The 14,257-nt window shown below is 45.7% G+C and overlaps 1 protein-coding gene across 14 annotated transcripts in view; it reads right to left on the bottom strand.

Annotated features, from left to right (window-relative positions):
- Positions 1–14,257, bottom strand: part of CCDC88A (coiled-coil and HOOK domain protein 88A) — a 178,333-nt gene that overhangs the window by 60,952 nt on the left and 103,124 nt on the right. For all 14 annotated transcript variants that reach the window (XR_014471551.1, XM_083175194.1, XM_083175192.1 and 11 more), the window contains exons 9-14: positions 11,982–12,063; positions 10,100–10,258; positions 5,811–5,957; positions 4,720–4,864; positions 3,185–3,369; positions 740–877 (exon numbers count right to left, since the gene is read on the bottom strand). Coding sequence is in view for 13 of the 14 variants with exons in the window: in XM_083175194.1 (XP_083031320.1) it covers positions 740–877; positions 3,185–3,369; positions 4,720–4,864; positions 5,811–5,957; positions 10,100–10,258; positions 11,982–12,063 (856 nt within the window). In the remaining variant the exon portion in view is untranslated. The remainder of the gene's footprint in view (positions 1–739; positions 878–3,184; positions 3,370–4,719; positions 4,865–5,810; positions 5,958–10,099; positions 10,259–11,981; positions 12,064–14,257) is intronic.

Here is a 14,257-nt window from a genome sequence, read left to right as displayed (position 1 = left end):
AATACATTGGGCAGGATGTAATAGAGCCTGAGTTCAGCGGCCGCGCCGGATGCCGGCCGAACTCAGATGTTTTTTTTTTTAAAGGGGTAATCATTTACAAGGCATAGTTTTGCCTGGTTCATTTTCCAGGGACGCCACAAAAAAACATATTTCATGATAATATGACCAATGGGTGGCGCTGCTGCTAATATCACTGCATTAATATAATAATAAATAAATTGGCAGCGCACGGTGGCTTGGGTGGCACTCGACCACGTACATATTATTATTTTTTTAAGTCAACATAAACCCCTTATATAATAGTGGGCAATTCATGTGACGTCAGCCACCCACACGAGCAGGTAGGGGAACGCCTGCGTTCTCAGGGGCCCGCCCAGCATTTTTAAGGGCACGCCCACTGTTTTGGTGGGCACGCCCATAAATCGCTGGGTGTCCACCCCGGAATGCCTCCTGCCTGTCAATCATGCAGCGAGAGCCCCAGCGAAGGCGTTCGCTGCGGGGGATGGGGGGGGGGAAAGGTGCACAGGCACATTAGCACAGTCCCCCACCATCGGATTTCGGACCTTTAAAGAAGCCAGATGGGCAATATTGAAGGTGATCAATAAACACATTTATCATTATAAAGGATGCCGGTAATGGTGAGTAATTGTGTATAGGAGCTGATAGGTTTCCTTTTCTCCCCATTATTCTGATTAGAAGACATCTGTAGGGTACGTGGAACGTCTTGTGTGTTCTGTACCTGTCTCTCGGAATTCTCACGCAGCGTCTCGATGATCTTCTCCAGCTGGGACTTCTCTTTCATTAGGTCATCGCTCAGACGCTGGCTGCTCTCTACGCTCTGTCTCTCAAGATTTAATTCAGCTTCTAGTTTCTCCAGCTAAAACACAGACATCACAATGTATTCACATCAGATATTTCCCAGCCTTATATTATAATAATGAGAATCCAGACTGTTCACAAGGCCTCCTACTTTGCTACAGTAAATCACTGGTAATAACAAACACACATTCTGCAAGTCAGCCCCTGCACTAGTGGAACATACTATCTACAGTATATTCCCTAACACACAAATTCACTAGAGTTAAGACCCCATACACTACAACTAGGGTAGCCAATCCTGGGATTGGCGGGATTTGGCCTCCAAAATGCCAGGATATCAATCCCAGAAATGGAGGTTCCAATCCCGGGATTAGACTGGCTTCTCCCATCCCCGGCAGTGCAGCTCTGTTTAGGTCAGAGGTCACATTGTGGAGGCAACACAGCCGCACAGCCAGCCTTATCATGGGCGCGCTGCCCTCCGCCATGTCTATTGCGGAATTTGCATCCTGCACGGCTCCAGGATAACAGCCCCCCCCCCCCCCCAGCTTCCGGCAGCAATGCAGCATTGTGGCTCCAAGCTCCCAGCTCCATCGCGCGCCCACCCACCCGGCCGGACCACACATGTAAGTAAATATGTGGCGCAACCAGGGCAGGGTTTGTTTTTTTTATCAGAGAAACCAATCCCTGGGATTAGGCATTTTTCAATCCCGAATATGTTATGTATACAACTGTACCATAAGGTATATCTGATGGGCTAGATTAGGGGCTAGACGGACTGGAAACATCAGTCAAACTTCCTGCGATATATCACATGCGATAGATTGCATGTGAAAAAGCACTCCTTTTTCCATCCGATTCCGATAAATCATTGGTGCAGTAAGAGCGATCTAGGGGCTTCTATCCGACACTCACGGGACCGTGCATCTGATCGAATGGAAAATATAAGCAATTTGACACTTTGCAATTGATATATCGTCCCAAAAGGTCGTAATCAAACTAAATTGTGCAAAAGTGTTGTGGTGTATGGGGCCCTTTAGTTTCCAAGCAGAAGCAAATTAAACTATCCATATATTTTTGCAGTGTGGGAGGAAACCAGAAGCACTCACAGGAAACCCACTAAAGCATTGGGAGAACATATAAACTCCACCTCCGTGCTGTGTGGCAATAATGCTGACCGCTACACCATCCTAGCTTGCCGGTCTTCTTAGAACGAAAAATTCTAGTAAACTGTATAAAATATGTCACTAACAAAAAATGCAACACTAATGTAATGTTATTGTATGTGATAATGTGAAAATGACTCACTGCTTCACAGATGTGGGTGAACTCAAGATGTTGTGATAACAGAGAATTAGAACTTTTAGCCATTTTGATCATTTGGTAAAATTAGATATATCCGGTTACTCTCCGGGAGGCTGCAAGATCACAGACCCAGATTACGGCAATAAACTGTTGTTTTCCGCAACAAATGCGAATAACCCCATTTGTGAAACCTCACATACGTCTACTACAATCTAGTTTGATCAAAACTAATTTAGACGTTACACTGCTCAATAAGGCGGGAAGCTAATTACCCCCCGTAAACCACCACGCGTAAAGGTCTTGCTGAGGACTATCCAATTAGCCCCATATAACGGTTCAATGAACCGGTGTGTATTCGGGAAATTTTTTTTTTAATTTGATTTGACTGACCAAATCGGATAGGATGGAAAAATAAATGTTTTTGTTTTATAGGAAACCCTAAAGCTGGGTACACACATGTATCGGTCAGTGTATGTACCCTCAATGGGGTATATTCAATGCCAAATGGCGAGCTATGATGGCAAGCAGTGCCGATAGCTCGCAGTCATAGCACCCGGGTTGGTGTTCAGCTGGCCCCGTTCGTGGATTCTTTTCAGCGAGGTGGAAACGGCGAGTGCAGCCATCAAAACGGCGGGGCTCGCTGCATTTGCGGCAAACCTCGCCATTACGGGGAATCCCAACTGTCCTCTGAAGGCAGGGATGTCCCCGGAACATAGAATACGGCGAGCAGCAGACGAGGGGGCTGGACGGTGAAAAAAGCCATCCTCACTGTACAAACCTCCCTTGCCGCCATTCGCTGAGGGCATTGAATATCGTCCTATAGGGTTAACGATGGGCACTCCTGCTAATCATTAAGGAGAACCCCGATAGTTTCAACATGCTGAATGAGATCATTAAACAATATAATTCGGTGTTTAGCCGCGAGTCGTTCACTTTTGCAGTCCCACCGATATTGACAAGGATATCAGCAACTGTATCAGCGGTGCCCCATATCGTGTAGTATCCCATAGACACCCCCCAATATAACAATAATCACACGTTGCTAGAATAAGGCGAGGCTTACCTTTTTACTAAGTCTTTGGTTTTCTTTTTCCATTTTCAGGATTTTGGCACTGGCCCCCTCAGTGGAGCCCATCGCGATCCTCAGCTCTTCCACCGTAGTCTGCAAAGTTTGGTTTTCCATCTCAAGCTTCAGCAGCCGGCTGGACGTCAGCTCGTTCACCTCATGTCCCAGAGACTTCTGTGGCGCTACACAAAAGCCGATGTACAGACAGACGGGATAAGTGGCGGATTTGTCATTGTCGTTAGTGGTCACAGGATTATGGTTATGATGTCATTTCACCACAATGCCTAATACCGACACAAAGCCAGAACTCTAATGGTCGGTTAATGACGACAGTCAGTTATACGTTCCTAACCTACATTCAGTAATACCGGATAACACTGCATTATAAAGATTTAAGGCCTGATTCAAAATGTATTCCTAATCTGCAAATACATAGTGATGTAGCCACGCTCATCGTTGTCCCGCCAATAGCCACGTGCGACACCTGTGGTGATTGGCGCAATCCTGTGGGTGTGTCTCATTCACTCCACGGCTCATAAAAGATAGCTGAGCGCCGATAATGTAGCGTAAATATAAGTTGTGCATATTATGGTGTGGGGGAGGGGGGGGGGAGGATTCCAACGTTTAATTGTACCTGATCTGATCTCCAACCTAAAGTGACGGGAGATCACAGGGGCATTATACAAATGGTTAATTTTATCACACATTTGATGCGCGTTAAGGTCTGGTTTAAAAGGCACCTAAACCCAACCAAACTAATGGGCATGACGAGAAAAGTGCCATTTGGGCTCCCAAGTGGCTGACTTTTCTCATATTTTAGCTGAAAAGATGTGCGTGTGCCCATTGCCAGAAACATTTTAATACCGGCAGCAGGTGCGCACGGGTGCCAGGATAGGTAATGGCAATGAGTAGCTTCAAGAGGACAGCCCCTGGTGTATGGCATTTAGTGATGTAACCGCCTACCATACCCCCCTTTCTCATCATGCTGGTGTCTTGCCGGTGGCTCCAGCCTCCCCCAGCAAAGCGCTCCTTTGTAGGGTGTTCCCCTTCCCCCAGTTTGAGCCTTGTCACCTCCTTCCACCTATGTAAGTAATATCCCCTCCCCTTGGGTCGCATACTGTTTGACGCTCACTGCTACTCCAAGAACTGCTGCTTCGCCCTTCCTGCAGTCCCTGTTGGCTGGTTCCCCCAAGCCACCGCAGGGGCTGCCTCACTGTTGTTACGCTACTGTTCTGATCGTTGATACAATATACCATGCCCAAAATAACACATATGCATACATTTGAAGCAATTATATTCTTTGCAATGTGTGTGATGTGCCTTCAAAAGGAACAGGTGAGGGCACTCCGCCAACGACATCTACAGTATGCCCAGGACATTGCGGTGATATCTGCTGGCACATTGCAGAGAACCTGGTGGCACATTGCAGAGAACCTGGCGGCACATTGCAGAGAACCTGGCGGCACATTGCAGAGAACCTGGTGGCACATTGCAGAGAACATCTGACATACACACAGGAACCGTCCTCTTACTTTCAGGCAAGTCGCTGGTCTTAGACAGCTGTTCCAGTTCCCAGCCCAGGTGGAGAGATTCATCCATACTTTGCTTCTGGGCCATTTCTAGTGACATGTTCTCCTCCATCAGCTCCTCAATCCTCTTCCTGTCCATGTCACGTTCCTAAGAAGAAAACATTGCTAGCTGTAATACTGGTCCTCATCAGCGAGAAGACGAAAACCGAGACAGCTATGTGGTAAACATGGACATAATGTGTACAGGGTAAATGCACATAGTATGGTATAATATATATGTAGGTGACAAATGGAGTGTGCAAGCAGGATTATATACTCCCAATGGTTCGCATACCAGATCGTCTGATTGGCCTTGCTGCACATCCAATCAGATTACTTTGTATGCGTGCTATGCAGTGTAATATAGGATGGGACAAGGTATTGTTCTGTTGTTGCAGAGCGGGGCAAAGCTGTGGGGGCCCATGTTCTCTTCAGATTCCAATGAGTCTAGCCTTCCAAATGGAATCTGGAGAAAATGTCTCTCCAAAAATGTCCGCCGCATTGGAGGAGACAGACACATTTCTAGTTAAGCCACTGTTTGCCCAACACGGTTTATAACTGTACTAATTATGCCATCTACATAGTACTGGTGGCGCTAGTGGTACGGTCCCAATGCCAGTAAGATAGACCAGGCAAACCCTCCCTGACTATGCTGCCAGCCAGGTTGATGCACAACACTACCCACACTACGCTGTTGGCACCACAGGTCTCCATGGGGAAGGGGGACAGCACTGGACCTTACAGGACAGAAGCCATCTTACAGTACATAGTGAAAGCATATTATCATGGCAACATTAGGCAAAATATCCAGCTGGAGTTTATTGTCATTAATAAATGGACCCCACATATATTTAAGAAGTGATCTGACCTTTTTAGTGCAGGGGGGAAACTTTTCACACATTAAAACACATTGGGCATGTTAGTGCGGTGGACAATGGCTGCTGTCCTATGAAACCACCGCCCCATTCTTTGAATTCTGGTAAAGATTACGAGGCTGCACCTCCACAACATCACCCCGTACCACAATGCGGCTCTTTTGCAACGGGCGGCCCTACCGTCTCCACGTCGTGGAATTTGGCCTTCAGCTGCAGGTTCTCTTTCTCCAGCTCGTGCAGTTTATCGGAGCGGGTTCGCACCCCTTCCAGCTGGTCTTCCAACATGGTTTTCGTTTCCAGAAGTACCTGATTGTCTTCTTTTAATTCCTACAAAGTAACACGATTGTTAATCCTCCTCCGGTGAGTTTGGTATGTGTTACACAATTCCATTTTATACACAAAACAACCACACAAAGCCTTTGGAAGGGATTTATCAAACATCGGAGAGAGATAATGCGCCAATCAGCTCCTAACTGCCATGATGCAGGCTATGTTTGAAACATGACAACAGATGGATCGGTACTTTATCTCCCTCCAAGCTATGATACACATCTACCTTTGGGCCTGGACATAGGGGCATATGTATCAAGCTTCAAACAGTGATAAAGTGGAGAGTGATAAAAAGCCAGCCAATCAGCTGCTAACTGTAATTTTTCAAACCCAGTCTGTGATATGGCAGTTAGGAGCTTTTTACCAGTCTCCATTTGATCACTATTTGAAGCTTGATACATCTGGCTCACAGTGAGATGTGATTCATTTCAGTTGTCCCTTACACAATAGTTTCAATCACATCTGATGACAATAAAGGGCCCCGTATTGTGGTCACATGATATTATCATACACGCGAATAGTCAGCTTTCCAGTAACATTAACGACCAGCTGGTCACACACCCAGACATCAGACAATGTGACTTCACACGAGCCGGGATAAATTCCGGAACATGTTATTATAATTCTTACATTTTATTTCTAAGCAGCGCCGCACATATGGCACACATTAGAACAATACAGGGCGCGCACAGAACTAAATATTACAGTGAGGCCAGAAGATGACCTCACACACAGATCTATAGTGGTCACACATTAACAATAGGATTATTAAAAGCTTCCGCTGGGGAGACAACGCTGCAGTATTGCCGCATCCGGATATAGCTGTGTGTGACAAGCTTTACTGTAAGCATCTTCCACCTGGATTACAACTGCAGCTTACTTCCAGTGCGGTCTCTTCAAGGTTGTGACCTTCAGCTTTGTCATACGTAAAACATCTCCCTACCGCTCTGTGGCAGGTTCTGTCACCTTACTGATAACATTGACCTCCTGCCGCTCCCGGGTTCTCTTAGAACTGCACACTCAGCAGTAATCATTGTAAAGGGGACCAGAGGACAATAACACATACTTCTCTGTATAGCTAAGGTGAATAAGACATTCCAAGACGTTCTGTCCTGTTGGTATATTTACTAAACTGAGGGTTTATAGAAGTGGAGATGTTGGCCACAGCAACCAATCATATTCTACTCATCATTTATCTAACACCTTCTAGAATATTATTGCGAAAATGTGATTGGTCACTATGGGCAACATCACCAATCAGTGGCGTAACTCCCGGAGGCAATGGAGACTTTTGCCGCCGGGCCTTAGCCATCAGGGGGGCACAGAGAGAAGGAACTAGCAAGAAACTCTGAGCCCCCGCTCTGGAAGGGTCTCCTGCCACTAGCCGCATGTGCCACTGCCCTCCTCTCTGACAGCTGTCACATCAGGAGGCTCTGCTGCAGAGCTAGGCTGGACAGCTGAGCGATGGCTCAGCTGTCCAATGACATTTGAAACTGCAGCCTGCGGCACTCTGATTGGCTGGTGCGCAGGCTGCCCAGAGGAATGAGGCTGGAGGAGGGACGGGAGAAAAATGTAAGCTCCCGCCCTGTATGTATTTATTAGATATCATATATATATTATATTCCAATAATCTACTACGCGCTAGATTTGGTACAGATATATAAATTAACAACAATGAAAATGATACAGATGGCAGCAGCCTAATCACTAAATTCCCTGAGAGCTTGGAATTAACACAGAAATGTATAACACAATAGTGATATGGCGCCTTTTAACAAGCAATTTAAGTCGTAGATTTTATATTAGAATGTCCATAATAAGAAATACTATAAAGAGACGTTGTTCATCCAATCGATGCACTTTTATTGGTTTCTTCCAGTATTGGTATAAAATGTATGGTCTGTTCCTCAATCAACAAAACAATACAAACCCAACGCGTTTACTCAAAAATGGCTTCATCAGGGGAAATTATTTATATATCTTTCTTCGTGGATGATTTGTTTCTTATCGTTAATAGGGTATCCTATAAGTACATAACAGTCTCCTATGAGTACCCCTTTAAATCAGGGTTTTTGAAAATGTAAGATAAAGTTTTATTTGTAGTCCCATTTACAAAATATAGACTAATATCAGATTATGCTTCTGAGGGGAGATTAATGTATACCCTCAGGGGGTTAGAATTATCCCAATCTCCCATCAGAAGCATGATCTGATATCAGGGGGATCCCGGGATTTTGCCCTAAAAACACCGGGATTTGGTTTTTTAAATGCCAGCCAGTGCTCACCAGCAAATGGCTAAGATGCTGCCTGGCTGCCTCGACCCCCGGCTGTGCGTAGCGTGACATCAAAGGTCACCCTGCATGGCACAGCCGTCCGTCCACGCCCAGCCACCTCCTGTTTAAAACACAGCCCGTCCTCGAATGCCCATCCGTGAACACACTGGGCAGCACACACTTTGACTTCCTGTAGTTTGAACACACTTAGCGTGTGTTAGTCGGGACCAGGATGGGGAGCAGATGTGTCTCTGAATATGCAGGAAAACAGGTTTATTCTATTTGTTGCTAATTATGTGCAATATAATATTTCCGGTCCTTTCTGTGGGTCACTTAGGCTTCTGATGATGGTGAGGATACACCGAAACGGCTGTTGGGTATCAGTGATCAGACAGTGGACCACCATGTGGTAACATGTTTTGTATCCCATGGATTGTATACTTTAATACATTCGTTCATGGTGTGTCAGCCATTGATTTATTTCTGGTGGAATTGACTTTTTGGTACTTGTTTCCTAGCACGGCCACAATCTTGTGGATCGTGTACCTTTAAGTTAAGGTACACGATCCACACGATGGACCCGATTTCCTTTGAAATCAGGTCCATTTTGCCGGCTAAGGCACAATATCGGGGGCATCGCGTCGGTCGGGACCATTAACATTGGTCCCGACGCGACCGACGCGATGCCCCCGATTTTTCCATAGGCTTCAATGTTAAAATATTTTTTAACATTGAAATCGTGAGAAAATGTGAAAAATGTGAAATGGGCCAATATGACCCATTTCACATTATAGATGTCCCCGTCATCACCCCACGATAGACGCCAACCCGAAGCGTGGCGAGCGCAGCGAGCCCGCGAGGAGTGGCGGTGCGCGTCCTCCGACCTTTTCATTCCCCTACTATCCACGTCGGCGTGGAGTTGAGAATAGAATAGTGTGGCGAGCGCAGCGAGCCACCGAGCCCGAAGCGTGGCAAGCGCAGCGAGCCCCGCGAGGGGACGCGTATAACTTCACAGGTATACGCGTCCCCGCGCGGGGCTCACTGCGCTCGCCACGCTTCGGGCTCGGTGGCTCGCTGCGCTCGCCACACTATTCTATTCTCAACTCCATGCCGACGTGGATAGTAGGGGAATGAAAAGGTCGGAGGACGCGCACCGCCGCCCCTCGCGGGCTCGCTGCGCTCGCCACGCTTCGGGTTGGCGTCTATCGTGGGGTGGGGTTTACGCCGTTAAATTTGGGGGGGTTGGGAATATTTTACATTGAATCCAATGTAAAATCGGGTCCCAGGGACCCGATTTACATTTCATTCAATCAAAAAAATCAGGTCGGTCGCGTCGATCGCATCGCATGCGACCAAATCGCATGCGATGCGATCGACGCGATTTTTCCGACACGACCACCCCGATGTAAATCGATGTGGCCGTGCTAGGAAACAAGTACCGACTTTTCTTCATACATAAAAATATTCTTGCTTATTTTTGGATGTTCCGGCTTCTTATTTGTGAGCGCACCACTATCTATAGAGCCTCCGGGCGCCTCCTCTGAACTTACGCCCCTGTCACCAATCTACAAAACCGCACTTTAGTCCTGCCTTTATATAATGAACCAACTTGAACCAAGGCTCACTATAATAATACAGAAGTGAATGAACAATACTGTATTTGCTGTGCCGAATGACTTCTATGTTTGACTGAACATTTCCATATAAACCCTACCCAGATACACTGAGCATTTCCCTTTAAACGCACTCGTTAAAATTCCATTTGAACCATTATCCCTCCGCTAATCTTCAACTCACTCACTGATCCATGAAGAGGAAAGACGTCCCTGATTGATTTCTATTGGCCTTCAGATGTTATCCACTTACCTCTACCCTGGCCTTGTAGAACTCAATGTCGTGCATGCGCTCCTTGTACCGGCTCACTTCACTTTCCAGCTTGTCAACTCTGATCGCCTTTTCCCTGAGTGCGTCCAGCTCGTCTCTGTACACCCGGGCAGACCTCGCGTCCGCCAGCAGATTCATGTTCTGGGATAGGGAAGAAGAGAAAGACCAAGATTAACAACAGCCATATACATATCTGACAGTAAATACTGTCACAGCTCAAACTGAAAGTACAATGCAGAAGCCGTCATATTGAGGGGCCTTTAACTAGTCATGTAATAATGGTCAGGCCTATGTCATTTAACAGAGGTAATCTCAGAAGGAACCGCCGCTATCCCAGTATAGTTATACCCACAGCCCGGTACGGCGCACTTTCTATCGAGCAGGGCCCTCTCCCACCCTTTGTACACACAAATAACTGCCAATAACTGGGAAAGACACAAATGTTCATGTTCTAAATTTGGCAGAAGGACAGCTTCTGTCCCTGACCTTCATGAGAACACCATAATAGCATTAAAAGAAACATACAGTAAACATCGAAAATCTGACTCATATAGAGACGGACATAAATCTGCCCCCATGTGTTTAGTAACACAGAAACATTTTAAACCTCATTTTATATTAAAACTTATTTAAACAGTCTGACAATTTTACATTTTACTTTGTGTATAGAAAACCGCGTACACACCTATTACAATTGTCTGGCCGTTCTTTCTTCCTCGGATGAACGGTCGTTGGATTGTATACGTGTGTACACTGTCCCGGCTCACCTGGTACAATCGATAATGCTCTGCCTTGTTTGGTCGGATCTTTTGCGCAGTTTATTATTCATTCGACCATATCGGAACAAAAGTGCTGTGCGTACACACGTTCGATCGACACGCTGGCCGTTCTTGCAATAAAACTACATAAGCAATCCTTTTCTTGAGATAGTTTGGTTGGGAGCAGATTGAACGTCACAAGTAAAATAGTATAGGTGTGTACTCGCATATTGGGCCAGATGCACTAAGCTTCAAAAGTGATCAAATGGAGAGTGATAAACAACCAATCAATCGGCTCCTGTCTAACATTTTTCAAACCCAGTCTGTGACATGGCAGGCAGGAGCTGATTGGCTGGCTGTTTATCACTCTCCATTTTATCATTTATTAAGCTTAGTACATCTGGCCCATTGGCTGTGGTTTGGGGACGTTCAATCGGGAGTAGGATCGAATGCTCGAATGCTAAACCAGATTGTATAGGCGTGTAACCAGATTTAGATATAGACACCCTAAGTCTATTTTTAATTATAATGAACTGGGAGGCTATAATATCCTGAATTCAACTGTAACTTGGGCCATCCACCTGTTTAATGTTTATTTGATGACTGACACCAATATTCATAGACTCTTATTTAGAGTCACACGCAGCGTACATTTTCACCGCTCCCATGTCTTTATGCAGATGGCAGTACAAGCACTTCCCCTGGTGTACAGCGGCTTCTGCATGTGCTTGGACTGACCAATCTCTATACACCCAGGCAGACCCCTCCTTGCACAGAGTTGGGCAGTATGTGGGCACTACAGTACAGGAGAACACTACTATGTATAAACCGCACTACTGCAAGTTGGATGGAATCTTGAGATTTAAAAATTGATTGCAGTTAAACTTTATATTAAGACTTAGTGCGGATCAATTTTAATTACCGGCATATATTGCCGTAATGCTTTCTAGGAATTGCTGTCAGACGATAGAGTATAGTTCTACAGCCCATTAATGTAACTTGTTTCCGCCAGGGGGGATATTACAAATAGCACCACATCCACAGTGTTCCGGGAATCATGTTACATCAATGGAGAAAACACACATCCGAGCCGTATACAGTCTGACCTCCTGCTGCAGCCTCTTCAGCTCGGTCTCCAGCTGCGATACCTCTTGTTTGCTATCCAGGAATTGTTCAGTCTTTTCTTCCCTTGAAAATAAAAGCAAAATGCAATTTATTATGAAACCCAACCTTCCATAGACGTTCACAGGAAATTGCAGCATCCAACATCCATGTTAATACTTATACAATACTCAGAGTAACAGAGTACCGTGAATGGTTTTGGTCTTGAATCTGAACTGGTTTCCGGTGTGGTATGGGTATTGGTTACTGGGAAACCCTAATCTGTTGCTCCAGTTTAAGCCAAACCCCCCCCCCCCTTCTCCCAGGGCCCTCACCCTTGACTCAGCACCAATACACATTAAATGGTTAGGGAAGAGGCTACAGTGCACCAACTACCATCTGCCTCCAGGCTCCGGGGAAGAATTTACACTCCTGACTGTGTGGTCCCGTAAAAACACGAATAGTAATACAATAAAAAAAGAAAAAAGCGGCAGCACTTAACAATGGAGTACAGGAAGGGCCTACAGAAGGCGTCAAAATGCCAATGCTTTTTATTTAACCCTTCACATTTTAGCCATATATACTGTACATTCCGTTACTGCGCACAGCGATGGCGGTCTCCGTATACATCTCTAGCAATCGATGCAGGATAAGTATAGACGGACAACATCAGTTCCCCATAGCTGATAATAGACCAGAATCTATAGGTTATAGTGGTCAGTGGGGCAGATGTATTAAGCCTTGAGAAGAGATTAACTGGAGATAAAGTGGAGATCAGGTAAAAGGAGATAAAGCACCAGCCAATCAGCTGTGTTTGAAAATGACAGTTGGAAGTTGATTGGCTGGTGCTTTATCTCCTTTTACCATATCTCCACTTTATCTCCAGTTTATCTCTTCTCCAGGATTAATACATCTGTCCCACTAATACATACAGTATACCATATTACTGTACACAGAGGGACGGACTCAGATGTGGGTGGGGTGAGCGTGGCGTGCGGTCCTATGGTAATGCAGCGGGAGGCATCTGGTATAAGTAGAGGCTTCCTGCATCCATGTGCGATCAACTGCTGCTCCGGAGAACACGGCAGCGGATCACTTGCAGCACCATCGGCCGGCTGACTGACTCATGGGGTCACACAAACAGGCCACTGCAGCCCCTTTACAACCAAAGCAACGGGTCTCTGTTTTGGGAAGCGGCTGCTGTTGTCACCCTCTCTGTGCCCCCAAACTGCTCAGGCCGTGAACCTCTTGATGACTGCGCCATATGGCGGACGGGTGCTCTAAGCTTACAATTACTGCCATAAGGCATTTGTGGAAGTCTGGCCCACGTACCACATATGCACCAAGCACTCCGATGCAATGGATTCCAGGGCTTGGATGCGATGCGGTGCATTGATTTTACATAACAAGCAGGAACGGTCAGGAACCCTTATACCCCATATACACACTATGCAAAATGAAATCGCCTCGTGTGTATGGGCCCTCAGACCTTGCTGCCATAACACATATGGACCGCTTCTATATTAAATCTGTAATACTGTGATGTCATTAGATCATAGGAAAATGAATCAGCGGCATTATCACGCATACAAGGTTCATCAGGGAAATGACAATAGAGGATAACTTATAGCTAAAGTATAGGAAAAATAATAAAATAAAACACAAGCTATTCCAGGTCATACAGGAGACAGGCGCATGGTGCAATGACTCTCTACAGAACAAACAAGGCTTCGTCAGTACAAGGAAGAACAGTGGGGGGCTGATTACAAGAGTAACTCATTTATGGCTTACGGGTAACGCTGCAAACACGCTCAGACCGCTGAGCATTACAGGAACCAGACTGGAAAGGGTGAGATTTTGTAAAGAAGGAAAAATCTCGTTTACATGTCTAATTACAGGTTTTTATCTCCAGACTATGAAGACCTGCACCAAATTACCACGAGCACATTGGCGTTAAATGTTTAGGCTATCTATTAAGTGTCAATCAACATAATAACTGCAATCTTCGGGCTAATTTACCAAGTGCAGCTGTGTGCGGAATATATGGGGAGGGCGTCTGACTGCAGCACAAAGGCAATGGGTTCATTACATTCAGATCTTCCCAGCTACCCCGTCAAGTATCCACTCCAGAAGCAGTCATGTTTATTACTGCTAAATGTACATTTAACAAGGAGTCAAATTAAATATAAAATACAAGAAGTTCGGGGTCACCGCCTTCCATCAATTACAGGAAAGTTGTCATTTATTTACAAGTTCTGCCTAAGCTAAAAAGTAGTAATTT

This window comes from Crinia signifera, chromosome 3, assembly GCF_055691185.1.
Source record: "Crinia signifera chromosome 3, ASM5569118v1, whole genome shotgun sequence".
Lineage (NCBI taxonomy): Eukaryota > Metazoa > Chordata > Amphibia > Anura > Myobatrachidae > Crinia > Crinia signifera.
Note: the sequence above shows the minus strand (reverse complement) of the source record. Positions and strands in the feature narration are given on the sequence as shown.